Source organism: Muscardinus avellanarius, assembly GCF_963383645.1.
Source record: "Muscardinus avellanarius genome assembly, chromosome: 3".
NCBI classification, from domain to species: Eukaryota; Metazoa; Chordata; class Mammalia; order Rodentia; family Gliridae; genus Muscardinus; species Muscardinus avellanarius.
Window position 1 is genome coordinate 58,392,032 of NC_137788.1, and position 23,122 is coordinate 58,415,153.

The window sequence follows — 23,122 nt, forward strand, 5'->3', positions numbered from 1 at the left end:
GCAAAAAGTTGCAAAATTGTCTCTCACTATGCCCATCAGCTGTATCTGGGCAAAAAAAGGCAGAGACAGGCAGTATTCACAGCCAGAATTGTCTAGCAACTGAGATCAGCCTGGATGCTACAAATAGGCTCCTGGGCAGACCGGTCACTCACCCTGGTTTGCAAAGTGACTGACTCCAAGTTTGACCAGCCGCTTGTGTCTTTGAAAGACCATGAGCTAAGTCAGCATCCCTGCTTCCTTACTCAGCAGGGAAGGCCAGTTAGTTAAATGGCAGTGTGGCTCTATGTAAAAAGAACATGGATTTAGAAGCAAGTCACCTACTTTCTCAAGTTTGTGTGTGTGGGTGGTACTGGGGTTCCTGGGAGCCCTTCTATTTCCAGGCTATACTCCCAGACCTATTTTATACTTTTTTATTTTTGGAAACAGGGTCTCTTAAGTCAGGCGTCTGGCTTCAGACCTGCGTGATCCTCCTGTTTCCGCGGGGATTACAAGCGTGTGCCACCACACACGGCAAGTGGTACTGGGGACTGAACCCAGAGGCACTCTACCTTCAAGCTACATCCCCCAGTCCAATTTTATTTCTTATTTGGAAACAGGGTCTCGCTAGGTTGATGAGTCTCACTACTTGCTGAGGCTGTCCTTGAACCTGCAATCCTCCTATCTCTGCCTCCCAAGTACTGGGATTATAGGCATGTGCCAACACACCTGGCTCAAGTCACCTACTTTCTCAAGTCTTGATTTCTCATTGGTAAAACAGAAACAAATAAGACCCATCCTATTCTCCTGCTGAAATTTTCTCAGACCAGATGATGCTGAAGAAAAGTGAGCTTAGGGGCGGGGCTCAATGCAAATTTTCAAATTAAAAAAAAAAATCAAAAAAATTTTGTCCCTTATTGAGTGGACAAAATACTAAGTGTTTTTGGTCAACAGAATCCAGTGGGTCCCTAACTCGATGAAACAGAAGCTCACGTGTACACTCATCTTTGATACAGACCGCACAACTGACCTGAACAAGCACACTCACCTACAAGGTCAAAGGATGTCTCTGAGCCAAGCCACAGAACTGTGTCTGAGTTCACACTTCCCTCCCCAAAAAGAAGCAATACAAGCAATGCCCTTCTACAGCTGCTCTTCCAGAAGGCAACATTGGTCTTGCAAGAAGCTGCCAAGCTCAGGAAGTGAACCAGCAGGGACACAGGATGAGGATGGGTGTGTCCAAAGGAGAGAGAAATGCTCATGCCACTTAAGGAGGGAGGAACACTGACACCGCCAGAGAAAAATCAAGCCTCAACAGTATGAAAGCACCCACCAGCTTTTCCTCTCAAACCAACACTTTCAGAAAGGTTTGATCTTGTCATATTGATCTAAAGAATAAAAAGAGTAGCCATCAAGCCCAGAGGAGGGAGGCCTGGGGAAAGAGATGGTGGTCATCTTGCCTGTCTGCCATTCTTAGAGAAGAAGGGGTGGTTGCTACAATGCACTGGCTTATAAAAGGCAGGTTTCTACTTCAGTGTAACATGGTGGTATCAGTATTCAATGCATCGGTGTTGAGGTAGGTAGGGCAGGGGCTTCTAATCCTATCTACAGACTAGCAGTTTCTGAAAGCTTAAACAATGCCATCTGAGTAAACTGGACTCAGCTATTACAGGAGGAATAACTTCTTTCAGTGACCTGCCAAGGTATCTGTGAATCACCAGCACTCAGCACAGTGCCTGACACAGATACTCAATACATTTTATCTGAGTCAATGAGTCAAACAGATGAGTAAAAGGCCTCATTCCTCTATCCCTGCATAATCCCATGTGCACGGAGGGGGCAGTGCATGTCAAGGAATGCCCACCACTTATCACGGGCTCTCAAGGAAGCAAACATGGAAACCCCAAAGCTGTTGCCTTTGGTGAATGCAATGATGATACCATGAAGACAATGCAATCATAAGAAAATTCAAAGAGAGATTTCAGATCCTCATCTACATTTCTAGCAGAAGAAAGGCTAAACTGCCTCCAGACATAGCAGTAATTTGAATAATCGGGCTCCACTGGAAACACATTAGCTATGCAGCCCTCAGGGACACCTGGATATCAAACTAGGGAATTAAGTATTTTCAAAACACTGATGTTTCACTGTCAGAATAGAAGAAAAATAAATTAAAAGGCCTAGTCCATTTTCCATTCTGATATAAATTAATTCAAACAACATATTTAAAATAGAGTCATAAGTTTCTCTCATAAAATTTTAAAAGGCAGCAATCAATCCTTGGATTGTACAAGTGCAAATGAATGGTATTTTCTCCATAATCAAGACATCTCAGTATCTGTGTAGGAACTGCCAGTGTTCTGAGTTGATCAGAAACGTAGGCGTACATGGTTGGAGCCATCTTCTGGTCACACTGCTCCTTTCCCCTTATTGTCCAGCTTGTTACTGGCTTCTGACTGTTTGCTGAGCTGTTCTTCAGTGAATGTGATGTAGGAGTACACCAAGCTCCCAGCAATACTGCAAAACAGAAAAACCACCAAGAGGTTAAGAAAAGAGGGAAGAAAGGGGAGGGGAAGTATTTTACAATGTTTATAATAGCAAAAAAAAAAAAAAAGATAAAAGTTAACTGTTTCAATACTTGTCTTCAAGGGATTTTTGTTTGTTTGTTTGTTTGTTTATTTTTGCGGTACTGATGATGGAGCCCAGGGGCATTCTACCTCCAAGCTATACCCCCAGCCCTATTTTTTATTCTTTATTTTGAAATAGGGTCTCAGTGAGTTGCAAAGGGCCTCACTAGGTAAGTGAGGCTGTCCTAGAACCTCGATCCTCCTGTTTCAGTCTCCCGAATGCTGGGATTACAAGCAAGCACCACCACACCTGGCATCTGTCTTCAAGTTCTACTACAGAGCTATAGTAATAAAAAAACTGCATGGTATTGGCACAAAAACAGACATAGACCAATGGAACAAAATAGAAGGTATAGAAACAACTCTACATACTTAGAGCCAGTTGATTCTTGACAAAGGTGCCAAAAACAATTGGAGGAAAGACAGCCCTCTTACCAACTGGTGTTGGGAAAACTGGTTATGCATTTGTAGAAAATGGAATTAACCCCCAATCTCTTAACCTGCATTAAAGTCAACTCAAAATGGATCAAAGACCTAGAAATTAGGCCAGAGACTTTGAAATTACTAGAGGAGAGCATAGGACTATTGCTCCAACATATGGGAACAGGTAGAAACTTCCTCAATAAGACCCCAAAGCTCAAAAATTAAAACAAGAATTAATAAATACGATGGAATTAAAATTAAAAAGCTTCTGTGTAGCAAAGAAAACCATCAAGAGTTTAAAGAAAGTGTACAGAATGGTAAGAGGTCTTGCCAGCTACTCCTTTAATAGAGAACTAATATCTATAAAATACAAAGAATTTAAAAGACTTAATACTAAAACAACAAATAAGCCAATCAAGAAATGGGCAAGTAACTAAATAGACACTTCACAAAAGAAATACAAATGGCCAATGAATCCATGAAAAAATGATCAACATCATTAGCAATCAGGGAGATATAAATCAAAACTATACTGAGATTATATCTAACCCCAACTAGAATGGCAAATATAAAAAATACAAACAACAATGGATGCTGGCAAGGATGTGAAGAAATGAGAACTCTTCGAGACTAATGGTGGAATTGCAATTACTGCAGCTGCTATGGAGATCAGTGTGGAGGTTACTCAGAAATCCAGCTATGCCACTTCTAGGTATCTTTCCAAGGGAATTAAAATCAGAATATTATAGTAATACATGTATATCCATGTCTACAGCAGCGTAATTTACAATAGCCAAATAATGGAACCAGGCTAGGTATCCATCAACAGATGACTGGATTACAAAATTATGAGATATCCATATGGGTCGAATTCTACTCGGCAATAAAGAAGAACAAATTTATGTCATTTGAAGGGAAATGGATGGACCTGGAGAACATTACATTAAGTGAGATTAGCCAGTCACAGAAGGTGAAGGGTCGGTCATATGTTTTCTCTCAGATGTGGAAGTTAGGGAGTGAGAGACAGGAGGGACTTCAGATAAAGGAGAGATTCCAGTGGAGCCGGGAGGGGTGTAGGGGAAGGCAGGATGTGAGGGAGGGAAACTTGATGAAGGAATCCTTCTACTGACATTTTATATACACATATGAAATTATCAATGCCATCTTAGTGTCACGTACGAGGAAGGGGAGGATATGGGGAGGGAACGGGGGGGGGGGCTCACCAAGTACTGTGTGCATGTTTACCCTATCACTCTGAACTATATTATAATGTGAGACTATAATGCACCAATAAAATTGTACTTTCAAAAGGTAAATATTCCATAGTGAACAACTACATATATTCAATTTAATGGAATATTGTACATCCACTAAAATAGCATAAAATAAAAATGAGCAATGACAAATGAGAAAAAAAATCACAAAATATTAAACATTATTTAATCCTATCTTATTTAAATGAACATGAATATATATATTAACCTATATCAGAATAGAGAAAAGTTTGAACAGAGTACACTGGATGCTATTACATCTGAATAGTGAGATTACATTAGTAATTCTTTCTAGCTAGAAGCAAGTTCCTAGTGAGGAACTTTTCGTCCAAGCCTTTAGCCTAGGGCAGCTGGCAGCCTCTACACCTCACTTGTCCACCCCACCTACCACCATGAGGATTCACTCTTTGGTTCTGGCTTCTTTCTTTCCTTTCTTTTCCTCAGTGCTAGGGATCAAACCCAGGGCCTCTTCCTCAGTCCCAGCAACTCACTGTTTGGGGACAATGCTTATGAATTCTCTATGGAGATCTTGGACCCATCTGGGATACACAACCTCCTGCCCCCATCACCAAGCTGACACAGTTGGAGGAGCTCAGAGACTGGCGTTCCCAGCCTGCCCTGCTCTCCAGTGACACTGCTACCCAGGGCTCCTTGGACTTCCAGCCAGCGGGATGCCTGGCTGGGCTCTGCTTTCAGATTTTCCTGCCCTGGGTTTGACCTTCATTTTCTACCTGATTATGAGGCTCATAAACATACTGTTGATTTGATATTGGTTCTTTTTTCCTGGGGGCTTTGACATGCCAGCCCCAGGGCACCTGTATCAGGATGTGAGATGCCTACCTCCTGTTCCTACCAGGAAGTGAGACCAAGCACGGACACTGACTCTGTACTACAGGTGCTTAGATAATACTGCCCATTCTCTGAAACCTCCATCAAGCCCACACAAAGCCTTCTCCAACTGAACCTTCCAATCAGATCCTCAATATTTCTCATCTGACCGAACAGCACTTAATAATACTCAAACTGTGACCAGTTACTGCAGGGCACTATGTGCCACATATATTACATACATTTCCTACTGTTGCAATGTTCCTCCAAGGTACAATATCCCCACAAGGTACCCATTTTACAGATGAGGAAACTGAATCCTAGAGTTACAAGAAACTCAGGGTCACAAGGCACCTTAATGATGAACCAGAATAAGGCCCCAGTCAGTCTCTCTCCACGGCAACGGCTGCCTCCTTTATGGTGCTGACTCCACCGATACTGCAGTTACTTGTCCTTCAGCTCTCTTCACTGCCCTGTAAACTTCTCAAGGCCTTATTCTTTAATCTCTATGGAGTTTCCCACAAAGAGCCTGGCACTTAGTAGTAACACAATAAATAACTGCTAAACTGATTACCCCTTACCAACCCGCTTAAAAACAGGAGCCTGTGAGCCCAACCCTAAGGGTACCAGTGTTCACAGAGCTTCAGCTCGCCCTTTACCTGGTGGCTTTCCCCCACTTTATCGTTTGGGAGTTTGACTTTGCTCTTCTGCAAAATGCTTTTCTAGTGTATCAACCTGATGATTTCCCAGTAGCTGGGCTGGGGCCCAAGGACAAGGCTTACTTTAGTTTTCATGACTGAAGCTAGGAATTCTTTGAAGGCCACAAGTATATCCACACGACATTCAATTTTGCTTTGCTTCCAAACCTACCACACCCCCAAACAAAGTGAGGCCTGCCCCTTCCTTCTTCTACCCTCTTCTCTAGCTTTCCAAACTTCCATAGTAACCTAAAAGCAATGGTCTTGGTATTGTTCCCGTCAAGACAATCTTTGATGCTCATATGAAGCCCATTTCACCAGACAGAAACCCTGGCAAGTGCAGGATAGAAGACAAAGAATGCCCCAGAATCTATCCCAGGCCGACTCCCATTCATGTTCCCAGACCCTATTCCCTTAGTGTGATCTGCAGAATGTAAAACCACAGATTCCAGAGTAAGGCCTTGGCTCAAATCCTTAGGATAGAGGGCACCAAGCACAATCTGAATGTATGCCATTTTTAATAAGTTCCACATAAAAATTAAAATTAAAATAAAAAAACCCCCAAATCCTTAGGATACTACTAGCTCTGGGACCTTGGGAAAATTAGTCACTCTGAGATTCCATTGCTGTATAAATCAAATAAGAATGCTATTATCTAGCCAGGCCAGTCTGAGGATTAGATATGAGTGCAAAGAATCCAAATCCACCTCTGGCACACAGTGAGCAATCAAGAGGCTTCACCCCCTTCTCTCCCACCTTCCCTGCCGGTCCTGATCCTGGTAGGGTGGTATAACAACAAATGCTACAGCCCACTTGAGCTGCTATGAGAAAATACCATAAAAAAGAGGCTTATGAAGAATAGAAATGTGTTTTTCATAGTTCTAGAAGCCAGACCATCCAAGATCAAGGCAGATTCTGTACTGAAGAGGAAAATAAATCATTCTGGTTCACAGCACCCTTGTCTGAAGGCACTGGTGAGGGGTATCTCAGGCATCTCTTATACAGGAGATCCCATTCAAGAGCACTCCCCTTCCATGACGCAATCACCTCCCCAAACCCTGCTCCTAGTATCTCACCTTGGGGGTTAAAACGTAAACACACATTTTGGAGGAATAAAAACACTGCGGTCCACAGCCAAAAGACAGCATGGTGCAGGAGGAGAGTGCATTGCTCAGACAACCAGAAAACCAAAGCATAGAGACTTTGCTCATCCCAATTCTGGAGACTGAAGAGCAGGCTTTTCAATGTTCACAAAATCCAACTTAAGGCAACAACAAAAGATTTTCTTATATCATCCTTATTCCCGACTTGATCATTACTAAACATTTATGTTTAGAGAGATGGCAATTCGTGAAACATCTGAAGAGAACTGAACATTCTTCAGTAAGTATATTATGTATCAAGCACTAGTGAGTTGATGCCTTGCAATGAAACTTTAAATTGCTTTTCTACAGGCCGGGCATGGTAGCGCACGCTTGTAATCCCCACACTTGGGAGGCGGAGACAGGAGGATCACGCAGGTTTGAAGCCAGCCACGCTGGCGTAAGAGACCCTGTTTCCAAAAATAAAAAAGTATAAAATAGACCTGGGAGTGTAGCCCGGAGGTAGAAGGGCTTCCAGGAACCCCAGTACCACCAAAAATAAATTAATTAAATTAAATAAAATTGCTTTTCTACAGCTTTGGGAGAAAAGGTTGGGAAGAGAGGGAAAGAAAGATAAAGGCCTGGATCTGAGGGGGTTAGAAGTTCTGTCTAATTTTTATACATCACTTTCAAATGATTGTAAGTAAAATGATTCTCTACTGCTTCCAACAAAAAATTTTTCGTTATCTATTGACACATTACAATTGACACTTTTCAGTATTTTGGAATTGGTATTAAGTTAGAATACCCTAAATATTCATTAAAAAAGCCTCTTTATTGTAGAAAGCATCAACCAGATTTTTCTTTTTCTTTTGAAAAGCTAAATATGCACATTAAAAATAACCACATATTACATGAGCCTTTAAAAAAACCCAAGCAATTTTCCATTTGTACAATATTTAGACCACAGCACAACCCAACTGCTATGGCAGACACGTCTGGGAGATAATCAGAAAAAAAAAAAGGACAAACTACAGTTCCGTGCAGACAGAGGTCTACTTAGAACACTGCAAGTCTCACTGAAAAGTGTGGAGTCAGCCTCATCTGCTTCTGAGTCTACTGAGTCTGATGAATCTACATCATCTGCTCTGGTCCACGTCTGATCTGCAAAAGCAAGGAAAACACAGCCTGCATCTTCTAGACCTCAGGTATGGACACAGTCACTAGCCTCCAACACTTACATATCCATCCTATAAATATATGTATACTAAAAATGCCTTTCATATAACAACTCACAGGCAGAGAACAAGACATGAAATCCAGGCGGTCTCCACCTTTCTTACCACCTCTTAGATTAGACTTTGTCTCCTATATGTAAAATATGCCAATCTGCACCAAAACCTACCGTGCAAGATAGTTTGGCTTCTGCTTTTCTAACAAACACAATTTCTGCCAACTAGCTGAGTTTCTGGGTACAGCCTTCCTACAGTGGCCAGGGGCGCCCATCTCAGCTCCCACAGAGCAGCTGTGGGGAGCCCCTTCCATCTTTTTTCTCACTGGCTGGACAAAGCAGAGCAGCAGGGCTGCTCTCCTCCACCGCTGGCCAGGGCTGTCCAAACTGAAGAGATAAACAGAAGCAACAGGGGCTGCGAAGAGAACATCTAACTGTGCACTCTGAAACAGCAATGAGACATGCTGCAGATGAACTCCTCTGGCCCTGGTTCCCTCATCTGTGAGATGGAGATTAGAGTACCAACCTTGTAGGACTGACGTAAGAACTAAGCTATGTAGCTAAATGACAAATTGGCATATTAATATGTAAAATAATTAATATACAACTATGTACTAAGTTATATATATATACATTATATAACAGGACAACAGATAATTTCAAATTTAGTTAGCATAGAGTAGCCATCTAACAGGAGTAAAAGTCAAAATGCTAGGAAATATTGGGGGTAACACTGCCAAAAAGCAAAAGGGGAAAATCAGTTTTGGAGTTTGCTGCTTCTCCTTATCCTCTTGGCAGCATACCTCATTAACACAGAAAATCAAGGAATCCAAAGTATAATAAGGCTTTCCTGTTTTGGGTCATCTCAATGAGGCCTTAATTATACTGCAAGTAGGCCAGCCATGACCTAACCTCTACTAACTATAATTTAGTAGTAACTCTCAAAATGTCTTCTGAATTTGGTACTCAATCTTCCTATGTAATGAGACATTTGAGGACTCTCACACTTGAGCGCCTAAATATTTTCCCAAAATTACCATTGTGAACTGGGCACAGTGCCACATGTCTGTAATCCCAGGAAGCTAAGACAGGATTGCAGGTTCAAAGACAGCCTAAGCAACTTAGCAAGGCTCTATTTTGAAAGAGAAAATAAAATAGGGCTGGGATGTAGATCAGATATAGAATGCTCATTGGTTCAATCCACAGAGCCACAAACAAACAAACAAACATTACCATTTTGCAATCCCTCTTGCTCAAGCCATATGGTACATCACAACGTCCCTAAGCCCCTTCCTACACTACACCTCCAGTTCCATGCTTTTGTTAGATAGTATATAATGGCTAGAATAACCATCCTTCTCTTTTCATCTCTCCAAATTCTATCTCCTTAACAAATATTCTTTCATCTATGTATCTCCTCCCAAACAATTCCCAGTATGATCTTATTTCCTGAGACTACACAATCTATATTACTAGTACCATCTGGGCAGCTATCCTGTGATATTTTTTTGATGATAGCTCATAAAAGCTCTCTGTAGAGAACGTGTAGAAAGCACTTGGTCACTGCTGTCAGCACCATGTACATGCTTCACGTTACCATCGATCCCTATGTAAACAAAAGCCACTGCTGTTAACATAATCATTCCACATTTTCCCTCCTCCTTCAGGCTAATCTCAACACAGTGGCTAAGAAATCCTGTTAAAACTCATTTACATCATATCACTCTGTTTAAACTCCTCTATCTTCCTATTTCTCAAAGATGGTCATTACAAATCTCCTCCTCATAACCCTCTGGCCTCATCTCCTTTCACTAGGCTCCAGCCACTCACCAGGTTCTTTCCTGTCCTTGAACACGCCTGGCATTTTCACTTGCCCTTCCCTCCAGAATCTGCATGGCGCATTACCTCAGTTACTTCAGGTCTTCGCACACAATCTAACTTCCTCATTAAGCACTCTCCACCCCCTCAATTTTCCCTAACCTGCTTACCTACTTTATTTTTCTCCAGTACTGTTTATCTCTAATTAACAGGGCAAATATTTTACTCATTTATCTTCACTCATTTCTGTCTCCCTTACTAGGAGAAAAACTCCATGGGGCAGGGATTTGGATGAGTTTTAGAGCAGCTTTATTCCCAGGGCCTAAAATAACATCTGGTTATACAGTAGTCACCTATCAAACATTTGTTTATTTAGAAGTGAGTCTTCCTGGCTAGACTACAAATTCCTGAAATGAAATTCTCTTATGTTTTTGCCACGCACTGAGCAGCCACTTCCTTAATATAGGTTCAAGAGCTGATTCTTACCCTGCCAGCCACAGGAGAGAGGAGGAAAAAAAGACAAATCAGTTGTGAGGCTGGAGGAAGCAAGACTTTGGAAAGAGGCAAAACTGAGAGGAGCGATTTTAACCTCTTTTGTCCCTCATGTGACTGACCAAACACCTAGCGAGGAAGACCTCATTCATGTCTTGAGGCAGAGTTTTCGAGTCTGGTTAGAATTAGTGTCTCAGCTCTTTTTCTTACTGTGGTACTTATGTGATCTTGAACAAGTTAAAAAAATGGAATGGTGTCGGGTGTGGTGGCGCATGCTTGTAATCCCCGTGCTTGGGAGGCGGACACAGGAAGAACGCTTGAGGCAGGCTTGAAGCCAGCCTCGCTGGCTTAAGAGACCCTGTTTCCAAATAAAATATAAAAAATAGGTCTGGGAGTGTAGTCTGGAAGTAAAAAGGTTCCATCCCCAGCACCACCAAAAAAAAAAAAAAAAAAAAAAAAAAAGCATGGTAAAAGGTGGCTGTTATATACCAGGTACTCAACATACATTAATAATTCCCTGTGACCTTCCCAGGTATTGATGTAGTTTCTATACTAAATTAAGTGTTGATCTTTGCACAAATGTTAAAAATAGAAGTGCTTTCATAATAGAAGTCTGGCCAGGATATGAACCATTCCATCTGCCTAGGAGTTTTGGGAGTGTGCCCAGGAGAGAATTTAGAACAAAAACCAAGATTCACAAATCTTGTTGTGATGCTTGTGGTACTGTACTCACAGCCCTTGACAAAGATATGACTCGCTTTATTGACTGATATGAGTCAGAAAATGCTCTCTTAAAAAGAAATCTGGAGGAGTACACGTATATAAAGTTTTTTTTTTTTTTTTTTTTCCTGGTACTGGGGATGGAACCCAGGGGCATTCTATCTCCAAGCTATACCTCCAGCCCTGTTTTTTTATTCTCTATTTTGAAACAAGGTCTCACTAAGTTGCAGAAGGCCTCAGTATCTGAGGCTCTCCGTGAACTGCAATCTTCCTGTCCCAGCCTCCCAAATGCTGGGATTACAAGTGTATGCCACCACAGCCAGCATGCATGGGTTGTAAAAAAGATTGTATTACAGAAAAGTTAAAGAAATAAAAGAACATAAGCCTTGAATACTTGTTTCCTACATACATTTACAGTTTAGGGTTAGTGTTTTAGAAGAAGGACTTTTATTGCACTTTTAGGAATGGACCTTTTTCTGCTTTGTTGACATATTTGATACTCAAGGCTTGAGAATTTCCATAAATTTCTCCTTAGCCTCTGTGCTCTTTTTTTCTTTCCTTCCTCTTAAAACCCCATATATATGGGTGGAGAACTCCCATTAGAACTAAAAGGAAACACATTAATGTGTTTTCCATACCTGGAGGAAATTCCTACGTCTTCTCCAAAATAACCTTGGACCAACTGGCCACCTGACACACTTCCCACAGGATGTCCTGGGGACTCACTCAGGGAAGCTAAGTGGCAGACTACAAGACAACTCTAGGCCAAACCCTAGAATTAGAAATGAGAAAAGTGAATGGTAGACAGTTTGTGGCAGTTATCAGCAACAAAAAACAGATTATTTTTTCTTTTCTTTTTTTTCTTTTCTTTTTTTTTTTGCAGTACTGGGGAGAAAACCTAGGGGCATTCTACCTCGGAGCTACAGCCCCTGCCCTATTTTTTAATCTTTTTTTTTTTTTTTTTTTTTGAAACGGTCTCACTGAGTTAAGAAGGACCTAGCTATATAGCCAAGGCTGTCAGTGAATTGCGATCCTCTGGTCTCAGTCTCCCGAATGCAGGAATTTCATGCATGCACCACCACACCTGGCTCAGAATTTTCAATTCAGCTCTCTTCTGCTGTGAACTGTGACATAACTAAGAAGCTAGTGAGCCTGCCTCCAACCTGTTCACAAGTACATGCCATTCTAGTGAGAAGTCTGCTTGGTATTACATCAGCAGCAACTACCTCATAACACAAGACACATCCTTCTATCTTTCCAAATGACAGAACCACTGAGGAAAGGAAATGTTTATGCCCTTACTTCAAGAGAAGACTGGAACCAGAAGTGCCTATGAGGATGGACTTATCCAAAAGAAGCAGCAGCCTGCCACCAAGAAACCAAACCCTTCTAAGGAAACAAGTCCAAAATAGAACACTGGGCAGGCGAGGTGGTGCACACTTGTAATCCCACAATTTGGGAGGCTGAGACAGGAGGATCGCAGTTCGCGGGCTGCTTCAACTACTTAGCCCTCTGCAACTCAGGTAGACCTTGTTTCAAAAATAAAAGGACTAAAAAAATAGGGCTGGGAGTGTAGCTCATAGGTACAATGCCTCTGGGTTCCATCCCCAGTACTAGAAGAAAGAAAGAAAGAAAGAAAGAAAGAAAGAAAGAAAGAAAGAAAGAAAGAAAGAAAGAAAGAAACTTAATGAAAAGACAAGCCCCAAACTGGGAAACGATATTTGCAAATCACATATCTGATAAAGGACCCATATTCATAACAACACAGAACTCTAAACATATTTACAGATGACAAATAAGCACATGAAAAGATGCTTAAACATCATGACTCTTTAAGGAAATAAAATCACAATGAGATACCATTATAGGTCTATTAGAAAGATTAAAATTAAAACAAAACAAAAACAAACAGTGACAATCAAAGGTCAAGATATTCAGCAAATGGAATTTTCATTCGTTGCTGTGGCTATTCAAAATGAACTCGCCATTTTAGAAAACAGTTTGACAATTTCTTATAAAATTAAACATATATTCTTCTACATCCTAAGAATTCCATTCATTTACCCCACTGAAATGAAAACTTAAATATATACATACACTTCTAAGCAAATGCTTACAGTAGCTAATATATAATAGCTAAAAACTAGAAACAACCCAAATGTTTTTCACGTTGTGAAATAAACTACAATATATCCATTCGATAGGATAACACTAAGCAATAGAAATATATATTTCAGTGACACAAGCAAAAACACAGAAACTCAAGTGTAGTATGCTCAGAACAGGAGCCAGACTCAAAAGCTACATACATTATACATCACTTATATAATGTTTTGGAAACTGTATGGACAGAAAATGTCATCAGAGTCTGAGGGGAGTGGGAGGAACTTAATACTAAAGAGCATGAGGAAATTTCAGAAGGTGACAGAACTGTTCTGGTTCTCAATTTGGTGGTGGTGGTGGTTATAGGACTGTATGCATTTGCCAAAATTCAATACTGTATAGTAAAAAGGGCAAATTTTATTGTGCTTAATCATAAATTTCTTTTCTTAGTGGCAGAAAAAAGAATTAGGAAAAGATGAATGCCAGGGAGTTTAAGAGTTCCAGCCTGGGCAAATGTGAGGATGATGGTGTCATATCTGGAAAGGCAACACTACTCAGGCCTGGGCCTCGGGCCCAACCAAGCTCTAGTGGACGCACAGGAGTGTGCTCTGTCTTCGTTCTGTTCATTCCCCACCCTCTCTGTGGCTTTTTTTGGCTTGGCTGAACACATAGGATTCAGTCACTGGAAAAAGGCATTTAGGGAGTGGAAGACGGGCTCTCAGTAGGAGCCCTAATAAGGAAAAAATACCTCTCTAAGTCACAGGATCAAAGTTGGATAAAGGCTGAAAAGCTACCAAGCAAACCTCCTGTACCTGAATCATACCAGAAAGAGTGCTATTCAAACTTTTCTTAGAACAGCAAACAAACTAGGTAGGGTGGAGAGGAGCTACAGATGTTCACATTTAATCAGAGATTATTTTAAGAATATGGTTCTATTACTGACTCCCTTCAAAATGCACTGTCAAGAATTAACTGTCATCATTTTGAAGCAAAGTAAAGTCTAATAAGTAGCTCCTCTGAGTTTATTATGCTAAAAAATGCAAGTAATGTATATAACTTCTAACTCTGTTTGCTGACTGGTGGAAGAAAACAAAAAAAGTAAACATCAAAGTCATACTTTTCATTTTAAGGAGAAAAAGTGAGAAGAAAATTGTAGACATTATACATTTCTTGTCAAAAAAACTAACAAACATGCTGTAATGGAAATATTTAAATAGGACTCGGAATACCTAGATTCTAATCTCAACTCTGTAAGTAATTTAAACGTTAACTGGTTAACTATCAGTTATTCTTCATAGCCTTGTAATAAAATAGGAATAAGAACAGATAAAGTATGTAAAATTTATTACAGTAAAATGTAAAAGCAATTTGAAATTACTTAAAATATTATAAAAGAAAATCATTAACGTCATGACCTTGGCTAGCAAAATGGTATTTATTTAACCAAAACTGTACAATTAATCAAAATTTTCTGACACAAAAAGAAACTCCAGGGGAAGAATTTTCAAGATGTTTTGGTTTTGATACATATTAAGTGAGAACATGTTGTAACATTCCAACATATTCAGATACCTGGGAAGTTTTTTTTTTTTTTTTTTTTTTTTTGGGAATAGCCTGCAGGCCAGTGTGGTGGTTCATACCTGTAATCCCAGAATTTGGAAAGGTGAACCAGAAGGTTCACATGTTTATATATAGCCTCAGCAATTCAGTGAGGCCCCCTGCAACTTAGTGAGACCCTGTTTCAAAATAAAAAATAGGGCTGGGGTATAGTTCAGAGGTAGAATCCCTTGGATTCAATACTCCCTACTACAAGAAAAAAAAAAAAAAAAAAAAGAATAGCCTGCAATATGAAAAAAAATCTTTCTTTTTTTTTCCTTCAGTAATGGGGATGGAACCCAGGGGCATTCTACCTCTGAGCTACACCCCCAGCCCTATTTTTTTATTCTTTATTTTGAAACATGGTCTCACTGAGTTGCAAAGGGCCTCACTAAGTAGCTGAGGCTGTCCATGAACCGTGATCCTCCAGTCTCAGCCTCCCAAATGCTGGGATTACAAGCATGCACCACCACATCCGGCGTCTTTTTATCTTTAATGTATTAGCTTTATTGAAGTATGACTGATATATAAAAACCTATATATATTTAATGTATACAATTTCATGAGTTTGGACATATCCATACACCTGGATAATCAAATCAAGGTAAAAGTTTTCTTCTACTAGTCAGGAAGTGAGGGCTACCTATCACTTTCAAAAGTTTCCTATGTCCCTTGGCCTTTCTCCCTCTCTTTGTGTAGTTAGACTATTGAACATGAGACCTTCGCTGTTAACAAAACTTTGTCTATCTAACCTATGTTAACTGTAGGTACTATCCTATATAACATACCTACAATTTATTCAGCTTGTATAACTGTAACTTCATACCCACTGAACAAGTCATTTTCCCTTCGTCCATTTCTTGAATCATCATTCTATTTTTTTCTGAGTTTCACTATTTTAGATGCCTCAAATAAGAGAAATCATGCACAATTTGTTTTGTGAATGACTTACTTCACTAAGTATAGTGTCTTCTAGGCCCATCCATATTGTCAGAAATGACAGGATTTCCTTGATTTGAGAGAGAATGCCATTTCATTGTATGTATATACCACATTAAAGAATATATTTATAGTCGGGCATGGTGGCGCACGCTTGTAAACCCAGCATTTGGGAGGTAGAGATCGGAGGATCATGGTTCACAGACAGCCTCAGCTACTGAGTGAGGGTCTCGGCAACTTAGTGAGACTGTTTCCAAATGAAGTATAAAATAGGTCTGGGAGTATAGCCAAGAGGTAGAAAAACCCCTGGGTTCCACCCCTAGTACCACAAAAATAAATAAATAAATAATAAAAAATCTGGGTGTGGTGGCGCATGCTTGTAATCCTAGCATTCAAGAGGCTGAGACTGGAGGTTTGCAGACAGCTTCAGCTACTTAGTGAGGTTCTTTGCATCTCAGTGAGACCCTGTTTCAAAATAAAGAATAAAAAAGAGGACTGGGGGTGTTGCTCGGAGGTAGAATGCCCCTGGGTGCCATCCCCATTACCATAAAAAAAAACCCAAAACTAAAAAAGAATATATTTATATATCATATAATTATATATTGTATAATATATACCACATTAAAGACTATATTTATATACTGTATAATTGTATAATATATACCACATTAAAGAATATATATATATTATATATATAAAGAATATATATATATGAATTATATATATATATAATTTGTTCTTTTTTAAGAGCTAATGTAATTTCATTGTTATATATATTGTTATATATATTATATATATATATATTGTTATATATATTAAAGAATATATATATAAAGAATATATATATATCATTTGTTCTTTTTTAAGAGCTAATGTAATTTCATTGTTATATATAGTTATATATATATTATATATATATTGTTATATATATTAAAGAATATATATATATAAAAAGAATATATATATATATATCACATTTGTTCTTTTTTAAGAGCTAATGTAATTTCATTGTTATGTCTATAACACATTTTCTTTATGTGTCAATAAAAAGTTTGGGCTGTTTCCACTGTAGCTATTGTGAATAATGCTGGGAGAACATGGGAGCAGATTTCACTTTGAGATCCTGACTTCAATATATTCTTTTGTATATACACCCAGGTGTGAAACTGCTAGGTCATATGGTATTTCTACTTTTAATGTTTTGAGGAATTTTCGTTCTAATTTCCCTAGCAGCTACACCAATTTACATTTCCACCCATAAGGATTTAAAATTTTCCACATCATTACTAACATTTTTTGTTGTTGTTGTTACTGGGGATTGAACCTAGAGGCATCCTACCTCTAAGCTATGCTCCCAGCCCAATATTTTATTTCTTTATTTGGAAACAGGGTCTCACTAGGTTTCTGAAAGCCTCGCTATGTTGCTGAGGATGGCTTTGAACTTGTAATCCTCCTGTCTCAGCTAAGTACTGGGATTACATGTGTGTGCCACCATACTCAGCTTAACATTTTTTTTACAGTAGCCATCCTAAAAGGCATGAGATGTATCTCATTGTGGTTTTGATTTTTCATTTCCTTAATAATAGTGATATTCAGCACCTTTTCCTATATCCACTGGTCATCTGTATATCTTCTCTGGAGCCTGTCTATTCAAGTATTTTGCCCAAATTATAATCAGGTCATTGTGTTTACTAATTTTCCAATTGTAGGAGTTCCTCATATATTTTGGAAATTAACTCCTTACTAGATACATGGTTTACAAATATTTTCTCCCATTCTGTGGGTTGCTTTATCCATCTGTTATTTCCTTGGTTACATACAAGCTTTTCATTTGATATAGTCTTACTTGTCTATTTTTGCTTGTGCTTTTAAATATCAGATCCATGAACTCAACACCAACACCATGAAGCTTTGTTCCTGTTTCCTTTTAGAGTCTATATCTCAGGTCTTATGCTTAAGTCTTTAATCCACTTTGAGTTGATTTCTGTACATGGTATATGAGTGTGATTTCATTCTTTTGCATGTGGATACCCAATTTTCCCAGCACCATTTGTTGAAGACATTATCCTGTCCCCACTTCTTGGCACCTTTCTCAAAAATCAATGGACCACAAACGTGCAGGTTGATTTCTGTGCTCTCTTCTGGTTCTTTGGCTTACAAGTCTTTATGCCAGTGCCATGTTTTTTAAATTACTGCAGCTCTGTAGTAAATACTAAAATCAGGAAGTGTGATACCTCTATCTCTTCTTCTTTTTCCAGATTGCTTTGACTATTCTGTATCTTCTGTTGCTCTATATGAATTTTAGGATTTTTTCCTATTTCTGTAAGAATTGCTGTTTGGATTTTGATAGTAACATTACTCAGTCTATAGATTGCTTTGGGTAAGATGGACAATATTACGTCCTAAATCAAGAGTATGAGACATATTTCCATTTACTTAGATCTTTAATTTCTTTAATCAGTGTACCATAATTTTCAATGTGCAAACCTTTTACCTCCTTGGTTAAGTTACTCCTAAAAACTGATGCTATTATAAGGAGGTTGTTATCTTAATTTCTTTATCAAATAGCTTGTTAACATATATAAATGCTACTATTTTTGTATGTTGATTTTGTACCATGTGACTTTACTGAATTCCCTTTATTAGTTTTAGATATAAAATCTTCCTATCTTTCTTTTCTTTTCTTTTTGGAGCTGGGGAGTAGAAACTGAAGGCTTTCTACCTCAGAGCTATACCCTCAGCCTTTTTTTTATTTGGGTTTGGAACAGGATCTCACTAGGCTGCTGTGAGTCTTGTTAAGTTGTGGACACTGGCCTTAAACCTGTGATCCTCCTGTCTCAGCCTCCAAAGAACTGGGATTATAGTTCCGTGCCATCATGGCTGACCTTTTTTCTTATAAGAGATGTGAGTGACAGAGATCTGAGAATACAGACACTCACTCCTACTTCATTTCACTTATTTGAAGGAAGACAAAAAGGAAATCAAGTCATTTCTGCGTCAGGCCTATATTTATTTTATTACTTTTTATTTTTTGCAGCACTGGGGATGGAACCCAGGGGCATTCTATCTCTGAGCTACACCCCCAGCCCTATTTTTATTCTTTACTTTGAAACAGGGTCTCACTAAATTGCGGAGGGCCGCACTAAGTAGCTGCAGCTGTTAACAAACTATGATCCTCTTGTCTCAGCCTCCTGAGTACTGGGATTACAAGTGTGCGCCACCACGCCTGGCTGAGACAGGCCTGTATTTGATTATTTAATCCAGATTTCTCAAAATGCATGTACTCAAGTCGCATTCAAAGTCAAAACAGAATTTACCTGTATTACTCCATCCTGGCCTTTCACAAATTTCAATGAAAAAAATTGACCAAGTAGTGAATAGGTACTTTATATTCATCAGATTATTCCATTCTAAAAACTCCAAACTTATTTTCCTCTCCAATACAGAAAAACTAACACAACAAGGTCTGATACCCAACTACTCATCTTCCTCTTAAAACATTCAACCTTCAGGTATCCATATACCATACCAATCCTACCAACTCCAACAAACAGCAAATGATTTTCCTTTCAAAGGCAATAGTGGTAAATAAGTGTCAGGGGAAGGCCAAAATGGAATCATTATCCTATTGATAATTTTAGTATTAATTTTCATATTTATTCATTAGGAAGGTAGAATAGTTATCATTTCTTTCCTTTTTTTTGGTGTGTGGTACTGGGGATTGAACTCAGGAGCATTCTACCTCCGAGCTACACCCCCGGCCCAATTTTTTAAATTTTAAAACAAGGCCTCAGTAAATTGTAAGGGGCCTCACTAGGTTGCCGAGGCTGGCCTTGAACCTGCAATCCTCTTGCTCCAGCTTCTCAATTACTGGGATTATAAGTGTGTGTGTGTGTGTGTGTGTGTGTGTGTGTGTGTGTGTGTGTGTGTGACACCACACCTGGCTATTTCTTTACATTTCAAGAAATAAAAGGTCAGAGAAGTAATGTAATTTGCTGAAAGTTAAAAAAAGACTATCATAAGGCCGGGCGTGGTGGCGCACGCTTGTAATCCCCGCGCTTGGGAGGCAGAGACAGGAGGATCGCGCAGGTTCGAAGCCAGCCGCGCGCGCTGGCTTAGGAGACCCTGTTTCCAAATAAAAATGTAAAAATAGGTCTGGGAGTGTAGCCCGGAGGTAGAAGGGCTTCCAGGAACCCCAGTACCACCAAAAAAAAAAAAAAAAAAGACTATCATATAACAGAAGAGAGCTTTACAGTTTCCAAAGTGCTTTTTCACCAATCCATATAGGATTCACCAAGCAAGTATTCATTAAACAACTATCAAAATTCATTCTAGCCAACAACCATGAAGATAAATCATGCCCAGTATTCTAGAGGAAGAGCAAGGAGGCCTGTGTGGATGAAGCAGAGTGAGGGAGGTAAAGAGAAGCCAGGAGCTGAAGGTGAGGACATAAGGAGGACCTGGTAAGAACTTTGAGGCTTGGAGAGCCATGGGAGGTGTGTGTGGAGGGAGGAGTTTTAAGAACACCATTTTCTGACTTAGCTTGCACAAGGCATACACTGTCTACTTTGTTGAAAACTGACTGGAAGGGGAGGTCATCAGTGCATCAGCCCAGGGATACATGTATCTAACACTAAAGATGCTGGTGGCTTCAATAATGATGAAAGCTATGGCAATGGTGAGATGTGATCCTTTGCTTTATGATTTCTGAAGTCAACAGAATTTGCTAACACATTGGATACTGGATATGAGATAAGAACATCAAGGATGACTAAAGTTTTTGCTCTGAGCAGCTAGACAGAACCAAGATAATAGAGACTGTTTGTGGAGAACTAAAAGAAATAAAAGGAATTCAGTTTGGGATATGTCACCTAAAGATCTCAAATGGGCTCTTAAGTAGAACTAAAGTTTTACTTAAAAATAAAGGTTTTTCTGGGTGTGGTGGCACACCCTTGTAATCCCCACGCGTGGGAGGTGGAGACAGGAGGATTGCGCAGGTTCAAAGCTAGGTGCGCTGGCTTAAGAGACCTTGTTTCCAAATAAAAAGTATAAAATAGGTCTGGGAGTGTAGCCCAGAGGTAGAAGGGTTTCCAGGAACCCCAGTACCACCAAAAAAATAAATAAAAAATAAATAAAAAATTAAGGTCTTGCCCAAATGTAAATCTGACCATTTTAAGTATTAAGTAATGTTTAAAACCATGAAATTCAAATTGTTAGAACTGAAAAAGATCTGTTTAATACAGTAACAGTCAACCTCTTCACAGATGAAGATTAAGTAAGGGCTAAAGAAAGGTAGTGACACACATAAAGCAACTGTAACACAGCTGGAATTCTTTAGCTCTGAATTTCTTGAGAACATTTTACTGCTATCAAGTATAATAATTAAATAACTGTTCTTTGAGGTCTAAGAGAGCCGGAACTTTAAGAAAAGATTTTCAAATACTGTGATTGAATATGGAAACATTTTCTCCCCCTTTCTTAATAAGCATGATAGAGATAGTATGTGGCACATACGGCACTTCATAAATATTTGTTTAATAAGTGAACAAATCTTAAATTATTGGCCCAATCTTACTGTGAAACTATTTGAGTATCTACACCCCACTTGCCAATTAGGTTATATTTAATTAAATATTTTTACTTACCTGATATTTAAGCCAATGAAATTCGTCCAGGTGAAAATATAATCTCCACCAAAGACCATTCCAATATAAGTTATTAATATATTCTGAAAAGAAAAATAACAATATATTGTTACATAGGTTTAAACTGTTATTTTAGATGTACACATAAACCATCCATGCTATGACCCAAATACCTACACTTAAAGAATAAGAACAAAAACCCAAACTGAGTGTGGTGTGCACTAGGGCACTAATGGAATGGTGACATTCACCTGTTCCCAACTTATTTCTCCAGGAGTAAATGCTTTGGAAAACCCATACTGAAGAGTGCTAACATGACTGTCACACTTTCCCTGCCTTGTGGTATTGGTTGACAGATGGTATTTTACTCCCACTGGAGAGCTACTGACCTGAGGGGAGAGTAAAGAATGAAAGGCTGCTAACAAACATCTTTCCCTCTTCTTCTAAAAGGGAAAAAGGGGAGACTGGGGACTTTGCCAATGTCAAGAATGGTTTTAGAAGAATCTTCCTTGCTATCTTGAGTAACACAGAAAGTTATTCCAAAGTTTTATGCCAAAAAAATCACTTCTACCGGATATTCCCAGGTCCAAACATCTTTTGGCTCCATTTAATTATCCTTAGACAATAAAAGCAGAAAACAACTTTCCAAAGTTTAAGCTACCATTCAATTCTTTCCCGATTTCCCTTCTTTCATATTCATAAGGCATGCTTCTCTCTCTCTCTACTATTACAGCGTCCACAAACTATACATTCACAAACACCCTTGGTACCTGGGGGTCTCCTAAATCAGGCCTATGAGACAGTAAAGAAAGAACTCCAGCATTCTTTAAAGGCCAGGACAGGGGATGTAGCTCAATGATACAGTACTTGTCTAAAATGTAAAAGGTCCTGGGTGCAATCCAAAGCACCATAAAAACAAAAAGAGGCCAGGCGTGGTGGTGCACACTTGTAATCCCTGCACTTGGGAAGCGGAGACAGGAGGATCACGCAGGTTTGAAGCCAGCTGCGCTGGCTTAAGAGACCCTGTTTCCAAATAAAAATATAAAAAAAATAGGTCTGGGAGTGTAGCCCGGAGGTAGAAGGGTTTCCAGGAACCCCAGTACCACCAAAAAAAAAAAAAAAAAAAAAAAAAAAAAAGAGGATACAGAGGCCCAACACTTGCTGAGCAAAATCAGGAGTTAGAAACACTATAGATATATATTAGCATATCTTAAGCAAGGTTTACTATCAGGAAAAAGACACTAACCTCCTTCAGACAGAATCTACCAAGAAACACGAGTATCCTGTTTTCTCAAAACTAAGATGGCAATTCTCAAACTTTAGTACATCTGAGAATTATTGGAAACCTTGTCTAAAATCAAGATTTCCAGGTGCTACTCTACGGATTGTGATTTGGAATCGTAGGGGCATGACTGGAAATTTCCATTCTCAACCAGTTACACTGATGATTTCCCTACCACACCAAAATGAAATGAGAAATCAGACACAAGGGTTTTGGGGGCTGGAATCCTCAAGAACACAAGGAAGTTCCAAGTCCATTAGGAAAACATAAACTGAAAGGCTCATGACTAAAGGTTAAGGAAAGAAATCGGCAAGGGCTTGGGTGGACACGCCATCCTTCAACTGTAAGACGAAGCAGCAGAGAGGAGTACAAGCAATAGAGGCCATCC

General features: G+C 39.3%; 1 protein-coding gene across 2 annotated transcripts in view; it reads right to left on the minus strand.

Moving 5' to 3' along the window:
• Positions 1 to 2,384: 2,384 nt before the first annotated feature.
• SLC35D1 (solute carrier family 35 member D1) overlaps positions 2,385 to 23,122 on the minus strand; it is a gene marked incomplete at both ends in the record, with an annotated part of 46,498 nt that continues 25,760 nt past the window's right edge. For both annotated transcript variants that reach the window (XM_080690786.1, XM_080690785.1), the window contains 2 exons: positions 2,385 to 2,493; positions 21,453 to 21,535. In XM_080690786.1, the coding sequence (XP_080546912.1) occupies positions 2,385 to 2,493; positions 21,453 to 21,535 (192 nt within the window). The remainder of the gene's footprint in view (positions 2,494 to 21,452; positions 21,536 to 23,122) is intronic.